The sequence below is a fragment of the Emydura macquarii genome, unplaced genomic scaffold, assembly GCF_026122565.2.
Source record: "Emydura macquarii macquarii isolate MOO-44397 ecotype Brisbane River unplaced genomic scaffold, CSIRO-AGI_Emac_v2 contig_1876, whole genome shotgun sequence".
In the NCBI taxonomy this organism is placed as follows: Eukaryota; Metazoa; Chordata; order Testudines; family Chelidae; genus Emydura; species Emydura macquarii.
In genome coordinates this window covers 13,977,024-13,992,385 of record NW_027132013.1, presented here as the reverse complement: position 1 = coordinate 13,992,385, position 15,362 = coordinate 13,977,024, and the positions used below count along the sequence as shown (strand labels likewise).

Below are 15,362 nucleotides of genomic sequence, written 5' to 3'. Positions count from 1 at the left end.
GGTTCCCCGAGAGCTGGCTGTGATTTCACCTTCCTAATCGCCACTCTTAGGGGTCTGTTGCAAATGCCCAGTTTCTCATTGTAACCTTATTCAAAGAATTTTACCAACATACTTACTGTTTGCCTAATTGTAGTGCCTCAGCATTGTTAGTATTTCTAACATACAACGCCACTTCTCTTCCTCTTTTACCTCTCCTGTGCTGTCATTCCAGTCACAAAAGTCATCAACTAGATTTCAGTTATGCCAGAAAATCGGTCACTGTTCTCATAACTGGAACATGATCAATAGCTACTGCTAAGGTTACATGAGAATTTCCGTGCTGACCTCCTCTTTTCACTTATTTGTAACTTTCCAAAATTTTCACCTTCTGGATTAAAAATTTACAAGTCTGGTCTCTCCCGAGGGATGAGTTTTTGTAAAGTTTGAGCAAAAGATTATTCAGCCCTGCTTGAGTCTGATGAGACTGGGGAAAAAAACCTTTCTCTGACTTTAAAAAAAAATAAAATTGTAGTGCTGTATTTTTAAAACAGCTCTTATGCCGAAGTGGCTTGGGATGGAAAGCTACAATTTGACCAGGATCCTTTGAGGAGAAGTGCCTGAGTGATCTACTGAAGTTATGAACTTTTGAAAAAGGCACTTTATGCAAGCCTGTTTACCTTGAGATAACCTGGATGCATGCAGCTCCTGGAACAAAGGGCCTTATCCATTGCTTTGTGTGGGATCTTGAGCATGCTGTAATTATGTATTTTTTCCTTTTCCCAGGTTTTGTAAGTTACGACAATCCTGTCTCTGCGCAGGCTGCCATCCAGTCAATGAACGGCTTTCAGATTGGCATGAAGCGTCTGAAAGTGCAGCTCAAACGATCTAAGAATGACAGCAAGCCATACTGAGCGCCCCTCCCCTCTGGGACTGGAGGGAGAAGGATCTTCTGGTAAGTTGGGGAGGAGCGCACTTAGTGATTCGAAGCCCTAAGGCTGTGTTTTTACAGTCCTGGATGCTGATCCATGCCATTCTAGCTGGCACATCTTCCACCTGAAGACTCAGCTGCAGCGTCTGCTTCGGATGGAGGACAAGTTTGTGCTTTTGTTTCCAGTATTTTACTTTGGAGTTTAGGTGCCATATCACTGAGGTGTTTTGTTGTTGTTGTTTTTCCTTATTTGAAGTTTGCTGTGTTTGTAACCAGTGTGTGTTGAGAAGGACCAATGCCAGCTACCTGTGGGGGGGAGGGGTGCAGAGGGAGTTTAGAAAGAGCAGCAGAACTGACACCATACCAGAGGAAAGGAGGAGGAGCAGAACTAACACCAGACAGCACTGAGGAAAAGAAAGGTGGAGAGGGAGAACCACCTTGGGATGGGCAAGGAGCAGACCTCATGTAGCTTATGCCATGCCCCATGCTCTAATACTTCCTTAGTTAAGTGTCTTCTGTGGGAACTTCCTAGCTGAATCTGTCTCTAGAGCAGGTGAAAAATCTAAAAGAGCAAAGAGTTTAGTGGGTTAAAGGAAAACTGCAGTGATTATTTTGCTATATAAAGTGGCTTTTATTATTGCACTGTGAATGTAAACAGCACTTTATGCAATTTTTTAGACTGTGTCCCTGCCCAGAAAACTTCATAGTCCATCTAGAGTTGCATAGTAATCAGGTACAATGAATTTCCCAGTGTTTAGGAAAACTTACTCTTGTCTGATTCAGCTAGGAATTGTGCTAGGGTTTAGAGAGGCTCTGTAGTCTGAAGGAATACATTTGGGGCTGGAAGCCAGGAATTCCTGAGTTCTAATCCTAAATCTGCCAGACTTTCTGTGTGACCTTGGGTAGATCTCTTCCCATCCCTGTGCTCCAGTTTCCCCATTTGTACAATGATGATAATGTCCATCTCACAGGTCTTTGTTTGAATTAATACTCACTTAGCACAATCTATAAGTGCTAATTATTTATTATTGAACTGTTAAATTAACAACAAATAATAGAACATACTTATAACTGCTTCTGAGGTTCCTGCTGCCTTGCACATTCAAGTAGGATGTGCTGCCTCAGTCATACTCTGTTCCAAAGGCAATTTCCTGTTCACTAGTTATTCTGTGTAGTGATTTGGTATAGTAGTTAGATTTACTTTTTACACTGCAGTTTTCCTTTAAAGTGGTGAGTGCCAGTCCACAGCAGAAAGGGCTACACAGGAACTGCTGTACTAGAGCAGACTGTTGAACCATCCAGTCTTATTCTGCCTGTGGCAGTAGCTGTCACCCAATATGTTGAAGGAAGAGCAGACACTCCCCTCCTTTGAACACACATTTTTTGTACATTTGTGAATTTGCCAGTGTGTTATGGGGACCTTTGTATACACTGATTTTAGGGGGCGCAAAGGCCCTTTGACACTCTGGCCTGAAGCACATCAAGGAGTCGCAGTAGAGCCTAGTGTTCTAACCACCAAAATCCACTTCTGTCACAAGGGAAGTTTACAATTTCTGTATGTCCTTAATAGAGATTCCATTTACCTCATATTTTCTCCATTTCCTCTTCTCCCTTGTGTTCATAGTTGGGGGTGATGCTTTTCCTCAGCCCACCAGATAACACTGCAATCTTGTGTTTGGGAGCCGGCTCCTAAGTAGGAAGCATGTGGGGTCAGACACAGGGTTTTGACTTCCAGCTGTACTGTAGCAGGAGGAGCCATAAGCCCCATCACCTGAAATGTTATTTAGAATGTGCACCTGTACATATACTCTGTCATGGTCCATGGGGAAAGTCAGGCATATCCAGGGACTGGGTCCCCTGGACTCTTAAACCTCAGAAGTACAAGGCCTGACCCATTGCATCAGAGCACCGGGGTAAAGTGCCCTTTCTGTTGATGAGTTTGAAACTCAACTAGTCTTTTGGTGCTGGCAGATGGGTAGGCAAAATTATCAGTATTATACAGAGCATATTGTGGTGACAAAAGGTTAAAAACCCAGACTGCCAAATTTCCCTTTATTGCTGGTATGTAGTATTCTTTCATGTTGACTATTTGGTCTCTCTATAAACATATACATACATACACTTAGATGAACCATGTACACTTGAATTCTGTGCACTGGGAGAGATGTGTCCTGGTTCTCTGAGAAGAAAGTGTTGGAGTGTTAAGGCCTCCAAGGTCATAATAGGATTTTTTTTAAATAAATATACTTTGCAAAAAAAGAAAAAAAAAATCGATCATGGTTTGGAGCAACTGCTCCAAGCATGACCTGCTGTAACCAAGAATGTTGTTTCTATTTTTATAGAAGTTTTATACCGCTCCAGGGTGGAGAATATTTATTACCTAAATTATTTCACTGGAAAAAAGGCCAGGGTTTTATAGAATCCTGAATGTGATTGTTTTACACATACAATGATGTGCATGATTGAAACTACTGATTTTCAGTGGCCTGGTTGCAGTCTGACAAACTGCTAAATGAGGAAGGATTAATGCTGTGAATCAATAGAGGGGATACCTGTGCTCTGTGGTCTCTACAGTCACTTTTATCTAGTACCCTTTGTGTACCCTACATGCTGCTGAGACTCTTGCTCATTTCCACTTCGACCCCACACATGGGCCTGTTCCTTTAAGCAGTGATTTCAGTTGCCCTGTATTTAATATATTTAGACTTTGCATCCTGTTATGCTTCCAGTACTGCAGCCAATTGACCAAACTCAGCCCTAATGTAGATAGGTATAACTTCCATTGATTTAAGTGGAAGATTCGCCACCTCATGCTAGGGCTGAATTTAGCCCTATGACTCTTCCAAGGTATTGTGATTATCCATACTAGAAGCCTAACCTGGGCTAGCTCTTGTGCCTTACTGCCATGACTATAAGGCAATTATTGCCAACACACATTTATTCAGGTTAAATTCAAAGGCCTGATCCCCAGCTTCTGTGAATTGGTGCAATTCTATTGAATTCAGCTGAGCTACACCAATTTATACCAGCTGAAGATCTGGCCTAAATGTGTGTCTGTTTCAACTTCATTCATTCATTCTATTAACCCATCCAGGCAAGGGTTACCAAAGTTAATAAATGCATCAAGTCTCTGACTGGGAGAGGTTTTTTACTGTGTAATGAAGCTGATTCTATAATCAGTGTGTTCATTTCTGCTTGGTGGCAGCTGCTACCGACTGGGGATTTCTGCCTCTTCCTTCCAGATCTGAACAGAGTTTTCTTACTCTCTCTTTGGCAGGAAATCCTGAATTTTTTTAAATCACTTTCATGCTCTCATTTTATTGCAAATCAAATCAGTCAGCTGTTTTGGGGACCAGTGAAATAAACTGACTAAACATAAAGGCAGGCTCTGAATTAGCAGCCCATTGTGCCAAAAATCTGGTAAAATCACTTTGAATTACTTTCTAGAAATACTCCAAATGAGAAGCTATACCAAGAACAAAAACTTTGTATGCTAGCAAAGACTATTAAAGATGAGACTGGGAGGGAGAAGAAAAGAATTTAAGTAATTGAAACTTGCAAAATTATTTGGGACAGACTTGATCCATTCAGAAATACTTCAATATTGAAAGCTATTGCAAAATGTGTAGGTTGATTATAATCTATGCACTTCTCTGAAACATCTTAAAGTTACATTGATATTGTCGTAAGAGCTGACTTACATCAAATAACTATAGAAGAAGAATTTGCTTAAGTAGCCAAATAGGCAAAGTATTTTGTATGCTCATACTCTAAAGAATCTGGATTTTCCAAAGAGATTGTACAACAAAATCCAGTATGATTTCTGCTGAGCCATAGAACTGCAGACTGCATGTGTACTCTGCAGATTCTTGTGAATAACACTGTGCTTCATAGAAACAAGGGAGAAGTGTTTACCTGCTTTGCAGACTTTCAGAAGACATTTGATTCTACTTGGCATCCCATATTAAGAATGAAGAATTAGGTAAGGCTGTGACTGGTCTGCCTGATACTGTTTAATATCTACAGCTATAGCAAATCCACTCTGATTGGATTCTTCAGTACCTAGATAATGAGTCTAAAATTAGATGTCTCCTTACAGCTTAGTTCTCTTACCAGTATGTAGAGTTTGCATATATTAGAAAATGCTTTTGATACATAGTCATTAAAATCAACCTTCATTTTGCTTAGGCTTAGAATTTTCCAAAAATCAGAAACAATTGTAAGAAATATCTTTTATATTTTTATGATGAGATAATAGATCAGACAAGTTAAATCTATCTGAAGATATAATTATCACCATGGGAAATTCTAATCAGGCAATTAAATCCATAAATAAAAATTCCTTAACCTAGAGAGTAAAATGAATACTGGAAATTTAACTCAGGCAGTTCTCTTTGCTGATAGCTGTACAGAAGGGGAGAGGGAATTCTGCATACTTGTTAACTCAGCGACTTCCTCCCAAAATATGATAATCAGTAGCAATTGAAAAACAGCTCAGTGAAACACCTCGTTACACGACTATTTCACCTGAGCAATATCATAGTGAAGAAATTACAGATCAAGAGCACAGATGCCCACAAACTGTACGCCTGGATTTTCCTGATGCAAACAAACAAATATAGGATGTTGAGGGTCACTAAGTGGAAATGTTACAAAGTATAAAATATAGAATGCAGAAAAATGTCAATACATTATGGACTACAACTGTGAGACAGAAACAAGGACGTAGATATAACTCTTTCCCTTTCCTTATGTCCTTATGTGCTTGCCCCAACCTGCCATGCCACCAGTCTTTCATCCAACTCTTTTAAACACTTCTTCCAAAAGGCCTCTAATGAATCCTAATCTTTCCATCAAAATTGCTGACAGACAAGACATTTGAAAATATCTACCCCAAAAAAACCCTGACAAAACCAGGCAAGGAATTCCTATGACATCTGCTAAATGTCATTTGAACCCTTATCTTTTGTTCTTTTCCCATGCCCCATTTCTCCACTGATGTGCCTTTCTGGATTGTAAACTCTTTGGGGCAGGAACCTTATCTTTGTAGCTGTTTGCCAAGCACCTAACACACTTCTAGTACTATAGAAATAATATCTAATGTTGAAGTGTCTTCTGCTAGCTGGGGTTTCACTCAGTCCCCTTGCTCAGTCTGTCTCTGGAAGGGGAAGCACAGTGAGAAAATTCCCATCAGTGCCAGCCAGCCTGTGGCAACATGTTTTTGTTGTGCCAGTGTTCTGAGGAGGGTGCTTGAGCTCCTCAAGTTAGCTGCAAATGTTGTGGAATCATCAGGTTCACTCATAGGGATATGGAAAGCTTCACATCGCTCCACAGCAACCTGGAGCAGTTTTGAGAGGCTCTGAAGGATATGGCATCACAAGTGTGTGTAAAGTAGAATTCTAGAAGATACCTTCCCTTTCTCCTCTATTTCCCATGTTCCCTTTAAAAGGCCCCCTCTCTCTTGCAGTTCCGTACCAAGGAATCCCATCAGCACTGAAAACTCCTGCTCAAGAAATATTCAGGCAAAATAACCTCCAGTTTTCCAAACTGACAACAGTGACTGTAGAGTTTCTCAGTGCCCAGAATCCCCTCCTCACACAGGAAGGGGGCTTTTTATTGAAAGGGTTGGGAAAGGAAAATTTCTGCCCAGGTATAATGGGGTGAAAAGGGCTCAGCTAGGACAGATCTTAAGGAATTCCTCTGTTGTGTGGAGTTTTTGATTCCACTTATTTGTCTTACATAATCTTTTTATTTGGTTCTAAAGCCAACCAACCCCCCTCTTCCTGGGTTCCTAAGGGATGGGAAGGGACTTGAGCTGAAGCAAAGAGCATGGATTTCCTGGGCTACCACTGCATAAGCATTTCCCTTGATAAGACGCACAAAAGGTCTCAACTGTCAAACCACCTATGAACCACCCCCGTGTCCTCTCTCCTGTCTCTTGCTGTCTGAATTTCTGTGAATGAATGTTAATCCCAGAGCCGTATCTTTCGAGGCAGGCTCCTGGGGAGGGGCTTGCTCTGTTGTCTTTCTCACAAGCAGAGCTAGCAGGGACACTGGGCATGAGGCAAAGGTGAATGCATAGCACTTCGTATGTCACTAGGCCATGGTGCATCCCACAAACAAGTGTCCAAAGGGAAATCCAGGCCTCTGCTTCCATTTTGTTTCTGGCAGTTTGATGTTTCCTTGGTGTCCTCCATGTACTTTGACTTTTACTTGTTCATCATTGGCATGTGCTGCCCTCCCTGTCAACTCCCCTCCCCAAGAGATCTCATTGTACAGTGCCCATTCCTGTTCTCTCTCTCCTTGTTTGGATGTACTGCTCTGTGTAACTCAGTGGGTCTCCCTCTTTCTGGTTTGTTTTTTTCTAGATTCCTGCCGTTTGTTCATCGTTGTGCCTAAAGCATGTCGATGTGGCGTTCAAGTACATCGTCCAAATCCTTGTCTCTTCAGCTTCTCTGATGCTTGAACTCTCACCTTTGACCTTGTGTTGACCTTTGATGCTGATGTGTATTTTTATTATGTTTGTTTCTTCCTTTGTTTTTGGTTTTTTGTTTTGATTTGGTTTTTTTGTGTGTGCTGCCAAATTGGTTTTGCTAGAAAGACTGCTGACGGGGGAATATTTAAACTTGCATTTGAATATAAAAAAATTCTATTTTTCTAGAACTTCGTAAGATAACCACTTGATTTTGTGATTCTGATTCTTTGTAATTGTCTTCAGAGCAGCCTTGCTAGCATACCTTGTGGAGTATTTGTATTTCTGTGAACATACAGCCAGTCACTTTCTAGGCTTAGTTTTTTCTGTGTGCTTAGTTTTAAAAACAAAAATCTGAAGAAAAAATGTCAAACGATGCGACTTAGCCTTTCAGGAGGCTTCTGGTCACATTTTGCTGAAATGGTTTCTGTGCTTGAGGAGATAGCATGTATTTTTATGAGTTCAAACTCTGACTTGAGTGGCATCGGCACAAAACACTTGAACTATATTTTCTCCTGATTGTAGCAGCATTTTGCCCTGGCACTTACTGTTTTTTCCTTTCCTGTGTAGTTATCAGCCTTTGTCTGCAGTGAAAATTTGATCAAAGTTGATGTTGTATTTTGTTAAACCCCAGCATGCTTGTTTTGTTTTTGTAACTACAATCTCCTCAGCAAAATGTGATGTTTTAGTTTTATTCTTCCAAACTCAGATAGTGCCCAGAACATGTTTTGCATGTTTCCTGCTGTTTTCTTCACACCCTCGAATATATATCACCTTCACCTCTCTGTTTTCTATAGTGTGCGCAAAAACTGAGCAATTTACTGGGTTTCAAAGGTATTCTTTTAAATTGGTGGTTTTGGTGTGACAAATTTCTGATCAGATGCCACCTGAGGTATCTACCTGTGCACTTAGACTGTCTGCCTGACACAGCATCTGGGCCATGTTCTATTTCTACAGCTGTCAGAGGCTCCCAGGAGGGTTGTTGCATTGTTCCAGTAGGAGTTTTGGTAGACTGGGATAGATGGGAAGCAGGCAAGTGGGGAATCTTTGCAGTAATTTTGCTTCTAAAATCCCCTGGAACTGGGGCTTCCTTGGGATATTCAACTTTTATATAATTTGAGGCATAATTTTTGTGAATCAGTGAGATGGTAGAGGGAGGCTTGGTGGCTCTATGTTAGTACTGGCAGTAGAGCATTCAGAATATCCCAGAGAAGTTTGTAAGCCTGGTCATGCAAATGTTGGCTTTTACCCCAAGTGACAAGCACAATAAAACAGCGTCTTACGCTGTTACCTGAACAGGGTACCAGCCCCAGCTCCTCTTCTCAGGGGCCTTAGCTGGGGAATCTCTACAGAGATTTTTTTTTTTTTTTTTTTTTTAGTTTTTAATTGGGTAAACAGTCAAGCAGTTTTCTGTTCCTGCCCTGCAGGAAGGAATAATGACAGGTTACTATTCTCTGGGCAGCTGGCTTCCCCTTGCCCTACAAACCATCTGCTCTGAGGCTGCGTGGCTAGAAACTGGCATTTGGAGGCACCTGCGAGAAGGTGTGCTAAGGGGAGACCCGCAGTCACTGAGGGAGGTGAGCTGGTGAAGGGACCTCAATGGGGAAAGAGAATATGAGGTTGGGGAAGGATGTGAAACTGATCTCTAGGATGGGTAGGATGTTATTTTGCCCTGTGTTTGGGATGACGAAAGAGAATGAGACAATATATTCTTTCCCATCCCAGGGTTGGCTGGGGATTACACTACTTCCCAATACATGTTATTTTTGGGTTGATTTATAGATCTGGGAGTTGAGGGAGGGGGCTATATGAGAAGAGGGTAGAGACTCTGTGAGATGGCTGCTGTTAGCCACACAGTCTGAATGCACCAGGCTGTCTGTCAGTAGGAGCACTGAGACCCTGCAGTGTATTAAGTAATTTTGCCAATACATTTCTGTACAACATGCATTCAGTTCCATGAGGAACTCTGAAGAAACCTGTGGAAAAATCTGTGGAGAAAACCAAAATGCCAAACATTGGATGTTCCTTTCCTTTCCTTCTCTTTCTTTCCTTTTCTCCCTTTGGTTGTTTTAATTGTTCTGTGGTGGTTTTAATGGATTTGAGACAGTGGAGCAGCAGCTGCCTTTCTAATTTTTGGCTGCTTTTTGTGAATAATTTAAAAAAGAAAATTTACATTTTGGAGACAAACCTGTGGGCTTTTTTATTGGTACAAACGTATTTAACACTAGGGGTTTTGTACAGTTTTTTGCCTTTTCTACTAGAAAACAATGTAAAGTGATTCACAATGTGACAAGAAAACAAATTGCCACTATGACCAAATGTAGAGTCTGTTCTGCAGTAACAGGATTTAATCAACTCAAAGTCGTGATTCAGTTGTAGAAATGCTTTTCTTTACCTTGTTTGAGCTGTTCTTTTTTTCTTGTTTTGATTTGCAAAACAAAATGTCTTCTTGTGTGAAATTGTGTTGTACTCTGTAGAAAATTATGGATTTTACTTTCATGGTTTAAAAGCAGAGGAGCATATATTGCTTTTCTGATCTGATCGCGGAGTTTGTGTAGTGGATTTAAAAATGAAAAAATTTGTTACAAGTTTGGAACGAGCGAGTATGTGTTAAAGGAATTTTCTTCCTTTGTGTGTTTTTTTTTCTTCTTTTTGTCCCAATGGGGAACTTAAAGCTGTTTTAATTGCACAGACACACCAACAAGTCATTTTGTATATGCCAAGTGTGGTACCTTCCTTTGTTTATTTGCTATTAAACTGTTTGAGAAGAGTCTGTTTGTGTCATTTCTGTGTTGAACTTCAATTTCTCACTATACAGATGGATGCAGGTGAGGAAAGGGGACCAGCTGGGATTGAAAGGGGTGTGGAGGAATAATTTCCAATTTCTTAGCCAGGCAACTTATGACAAAATGTTCATGATATGACTGTCACTTTCTCGGATATGTAAAATAGCCATTGGTTTTACCACTATGCTAATCTATTACTAAGAGTAGATGTGGGAAACAGTTTTATTCTTTTATCTGCTCTCCAGTTTCTCTCTTTCTATATTACATTTTTTCTGAATATTTCTCTATTCACTTACTTAAATTGATGCTTTTCTTTCTCTTGGTCCTTCTCATTCTCTCTCTTCTCCTGGGAGATCACCCATCTTCCCTTGAATTTTACCCTTTCTTCCCCCATGCTGGCAAACCTGTTAACTCTCTGGGAGCAGGATTGGGCCCTGACCAATGGTGCAATGTTCCAGGACTCCTCATACATACAGCTCTCTCTAAACTGGGATACAGGGTCCTGGGGCCTTTAACACACACCAAAAGGTGCACAGCTGTCTGCCCACAAAGGAGGGATGAGGCACTTTAGGAGGTGCACAGCATTTCCTGCACACACAGATGGGGAGGCACTTTTTTTGTCAGTCTCCTGCTAAATATTATTTGGGTAATTTTTAAATACATTCTCCTTCCCTACGTTCTATGGCTGCTTCAGCTGAACACAGTATTTTTCACCTCCTGTCCTAACCTATTTTCTAGTCTGACTCTCCACTGTTTCAGTGGAGGGTGAAGTTATCCCTGTTTGTGAAGCAGTGTGAAATGCTTTGAAATGAAAATTGTTGTGCGATACTGAGAGGTTTGGGTAAGTGGAATATGATTCAATTAGAATCTGGCCAGCACATTAACATTAATATCCCTAAATCTTGGGGAAAATACCATGGAAGTTTAAACTCAGCAAGTGAGCATCATCTCAGTCTTTTTAAAAGACTTTTAAAATTCAAAAATAGTTTCACCACTCCTCCTCCTGCTGACTCATATGTAAGTCCTTTACTCAGACTGTCAGCATCTTGGGGCAGCCACACACTCCATTTCCCATGTGTGCTTCCTCTCTTTTGGCTAGCCCACTCCACTTCATCCAGTACTTCTTACAATAGTTGTAAATCTGAGAGCAGCCCTGAGCATTAGAGAATTCAGTCCTCTAGTCCATCTAGTGCAGCCCGCCAATCATGGCACTAGCATACAGGCAGTTAATTAGCAACTGTTTAGAAGGAAGGGAGATGGGGGGGGGAATGAGTGGAAGCAGTTGAATGAGGAAACTCATCTCTTGGTGTGACATGAAAGATTCCTGATTACATAGCAAACTAGAGGATACCTGTCATGGGGCAAACCCCAAACAGCAGTTATGTCAGTTGCAGGATGTGGAAACTGAGATTAGAACCCTATGTGTAGAAGGCGCTGTGTCTGCTTTACACAGACCACCACCTTCCAGCCGCTTCTAAGCTACAGGTAACAGCCAATGTTTCAATCTCTGATAATCATCTGGCTGCTTCACAGGACTCTTGTAAACTTTAACATCTACATAAAATTTCTGGAGTCTGTGGCTTGGTCTGCACTTACCCCGGCCATTCGTCGACAGGAGTTACGCAAACTACGCAGAAAACTTGCATAACTCTCGTCGACTTCTGTGCTTCTCTTCTGTGCGCTGTCTTCACTGCACTGCACCACTTGCGGGGGTGGATTAATAGCGTCGACTTCTGGATCGACTGAGCGGGTCTTCACTGACCGCTCAGTAAATCCAGATAAGTCAATCTGACGGCGGCGACTTTGCTGCCGTCAGTGTAGACATAGCCTGTATATTAAACCCAGATGTTACAGACCTAGGGAGAAAGATCCCGCATTCTCTTCATTATCCTTCCCAATCACTGCTTGCTTACCCTCCCATCTCCAGAGAGTAAGAGCAATTCTCTCCTGCTCCTTTTATGGCAGTCACCTGTATCTCTACTGCACATTTATTTGAAGTTTCCTAATCCCTTCTTTGCCCTCTTGACCTACAGTTATACCTCAGCATCAGGAGCAGCATAGACGGCAGAATGCTAGCATACTAGAGCCAAGTTACCAACTCAAACTTTTAAGAAATCCTGCAACCAATTTACACACTAAGGCCCAAATTCTGCTCTGAGTTACAATATGCAGCCTCATGCACAGGTGTAACTGAAAAGACGTATAATACCATCTCATATTTGATTGCACTGTATACAATTGGCAAAGCATGGACTGGGAAGGCAACTGGCATTAGAGTGGATATGTGGTAATGAGGGAAGATGAACTGGTGCCCAAGGGGCAGTGGGCAGCTAAGCAGACACAGTGAGAGTGTGGTTAGGCGGGAGTGTATGGATTTTTTTGGGTGGAGGAAAGAAGCAAGGTGCCCTGCTAATGATAATACAAGTCTTAGTTCCTCAGAGAAACGATGAATGGCAAGGATCTAAGTGGCCAAAGTGGTTCCACCTAGCTACCTGCCTTCAGCTGCAACTCATTGGCTTCAACTGGGAAAGTTGCATGTGAGTATGTGTATTTGTCTTCCTCAGTTCACCAGGTTGAGCTCGATGGTGGCACTTCTCAGTTTGACCAGGTAGTCAGCTCAGTACATTTCCTGGTACTTTTTCTCCAACCCCTTAGCTGCTGTGACATGCTCTTGCTTGTCTCTCTTCATCTCAGCAAGAAGCCAGTTGCAACAACTGGGTTCATGTGAGGCTGTGGCTTTCAACAGAACAGAATCCAACCCAAAGGAAAAAGGTACCAGGTTTGTGGCCATAAATATAGGACAGATCTGTCCCCATTGCAGCCAGGGACCTACTTTGTTGGAGGGGGCACAGTATTCCACAGCCTCCCTCTCTTCCTCATAAGAACATCAAGGCAATGGATACTAATGGGGAGAAATGCCTGAGTAAGGTGGTCTGTGGTCCAAAAGCAACAAGGAACAATTATGCTGAGTCAGTTACTCTTAGACTGACTGGAGTGAAATTTTACAGGGCATCTGCTCCAGCAGAGAAAATAACATGATCTTGCTTTCACTTGGCTGGCTGTTACGCTGACTCTCCTATACAGGGAGTGAAGCCTGCAGCCTTGCCACACCCCCCCCCCCCCCCCCCCCCCCCCCAGAACTAGCTGCTTCTCCAGATCCAGGAATTTGAAGAGATTTTTTCCCTCAAAAGGGAATTCAGCCTCAGGAATAATTTTTTCGAAGAGGATCATACATAGAAGCATTATGAGAATGGGCAGTTCTCCCACCCCATAAGCTCACACGGAAGCCTCAGAATCTAAGGCAGCTATACAAAACATTAAGGGGAAAATATGAATGATCTCCTCAGGCTGTTAAAGCCGTTTTATTTACCCCTTCCTAGCCATCTGTTTCAATTTTTCTACAGTTTTTTCTGCAGTACTATCTAAGCACACACAAGCCACATAGGTTGAGGGTCCTCTAGTGTATTCTATCTGGGAGAAGAAAAATGGCAAATACAATGATCTGGAAACCACTGATGAGTTACAGAAACTCCCTAAACAGAGGTCACCCTAGGGCTAACCCCTAAAGGGTCCCCAGCAAATGGTCTCCCATTGAAAGTCTATATCTCCTAAGAATGCCCTAGATAAAAAAGTGGGTGGGCTCTTTAGAAAATATCTTACTCACAACACAAAGCCTCAGTGCATTCCCTCTGGGCAGGACGTGGTTCCTATGTCCTAATTTGTCTTCTGCAATCTGGTGTGAGTGAATGCTAACTTCCACTTTCTCACATGATGCTGCACAAGGAAAGTTCCGTCACATTAGCAACTTCATTTATGACAGATCATCTGGTTGAAAGAAGAGCCCATGGTCTAGGCAATTATTTGCCTGCCAGATTCAGGATCCCTCTCTTCTAGTGAAAGGAAACAGACTGTTCAGGGACATCCTACATCAGGGCACTAAGGTGCAGCAAATCAGAGGAGATATGTCCCTTGTCTCCAGAAACCTGATTCCTAAAGGAATTGATCTAATTTACATTCCCATCCCTTTTAGGGTATCTAGGAAAGGGGGTTTCAAAGCTGCATTCTCACTGGCCCAGTAAAATTCTGCTTCTGGAGTAAGAAGGTGAGGGAATCCTACATTTTGGAGTGCAAGTTGATCCATCATAACACACTGATACAGTGAAGGATGCAGGATGCAGTTTCTCTTACTTAGTACACAAAGTTCTTGAGTAGTGTCCCCATGGGTGCTCCACTTCAGGTACGTATGCACCTCTGCGTCTTTGATCAGAGATTTTTGGTAGCAGTGCCCATTCAGCCTGTGCATGCATTCTACACACCCTCATGCCCTGTACCAAAGATATATAAGGCTGCAATTCCTTCTCAACCACCTCTAGCATGCCCACTTTTACTGAGTGGCTTAGTGTTATAAATACTGAGTGCTATAGTGTTTGTAAATAGTTCCTTTTTGCTTTTTGTCCCCTCATTTGCAGGGTGACTTTAGAATTTTAATTTCTGGGATGCACTGTGATCCCGAGGCTTTAAATGTTGTCTTTCCTGCCAGGAATCTATCCCAGTTAGTAACACATACTATCAGTGTCTGAAGTGTTTGGAGGATACCTATATTCCCTCAAAAGTGTACAATCTGTATTTCATTTAAAAGCAGATCTTGTAAGAACAAGGAGATAAAGTTCCAGCTCCCCATGACAGAGCAAGCCTTAAAACCAGCTTCAGACCAGGGCTCTGAAAACTTCCCTATACATACTGCCCCATCTACCTTTGGATCATGGTCTCCCAGAGCTTCAAGGGGTAAAACTGCTGATACCCCATCTACCTCTTGATCCAGATCACCAAGAGTTTCAAGAGGTAAGGCTTCTGACAGCCCAGTTATCTCAGGACCTTGGTCACTTGCCACTTTGAGATCCTAGTCACTGAAAACATCTGGGTAGGCGTCTGCATCTGTGCCTTATGATAATGAGAGCCTTGCATTCTAAGATGATGGGTTCCAATAAGAAAAGCAGGAGTATTAAATTTCCTTCAGTGAGACTTTGGTCACTGGAGACCTCAAGCCCCAAACGGAGTGCTATAGAGGATCAGAGTGTTTCAGGTACAATGAAGATGTCTAAGTCTGCTTTTAAAAATGCTTCTACCAAAAATGACCTGGTACCAAAGACCTCCTCTGCTTCTGGTGGTCACATCCACACTAGCAGGAAATCAGCAC

General features: G+C 42.0%; 1 protein-coding gene across 3 annotated transcripts in view; it reads left to right on the top strand.

The window, feature by feature from the left end:
• The window catches only part of CELF1 (CUGBP Elav-like family member 1), an 81,618-nt gene extending 71,469 nt beyond the window's left edge, over window positions 1-10,149 (top strand). For all 3 annotated transcript variants that reach the window (XM_067557718.1, XM_067557716.1, XM_067557715.1), the window contains exons 14-15: window positions 763-931; window positions 7,276-10,149. In XM_067557718.1, the coding sequence (XP_067413819.1) occupies window positions 763-890 (128 nt within the window). In that variant the 3' untranslated portion in view covers window positions 891-931; window positions 7,276-10,149. The remainder of the gene's footprint in view (window positions 1-762; window positions 932-7,275) is intronic.
• Window positions 10,150-15,362: the final 5,213 nt, after the last annotated feature.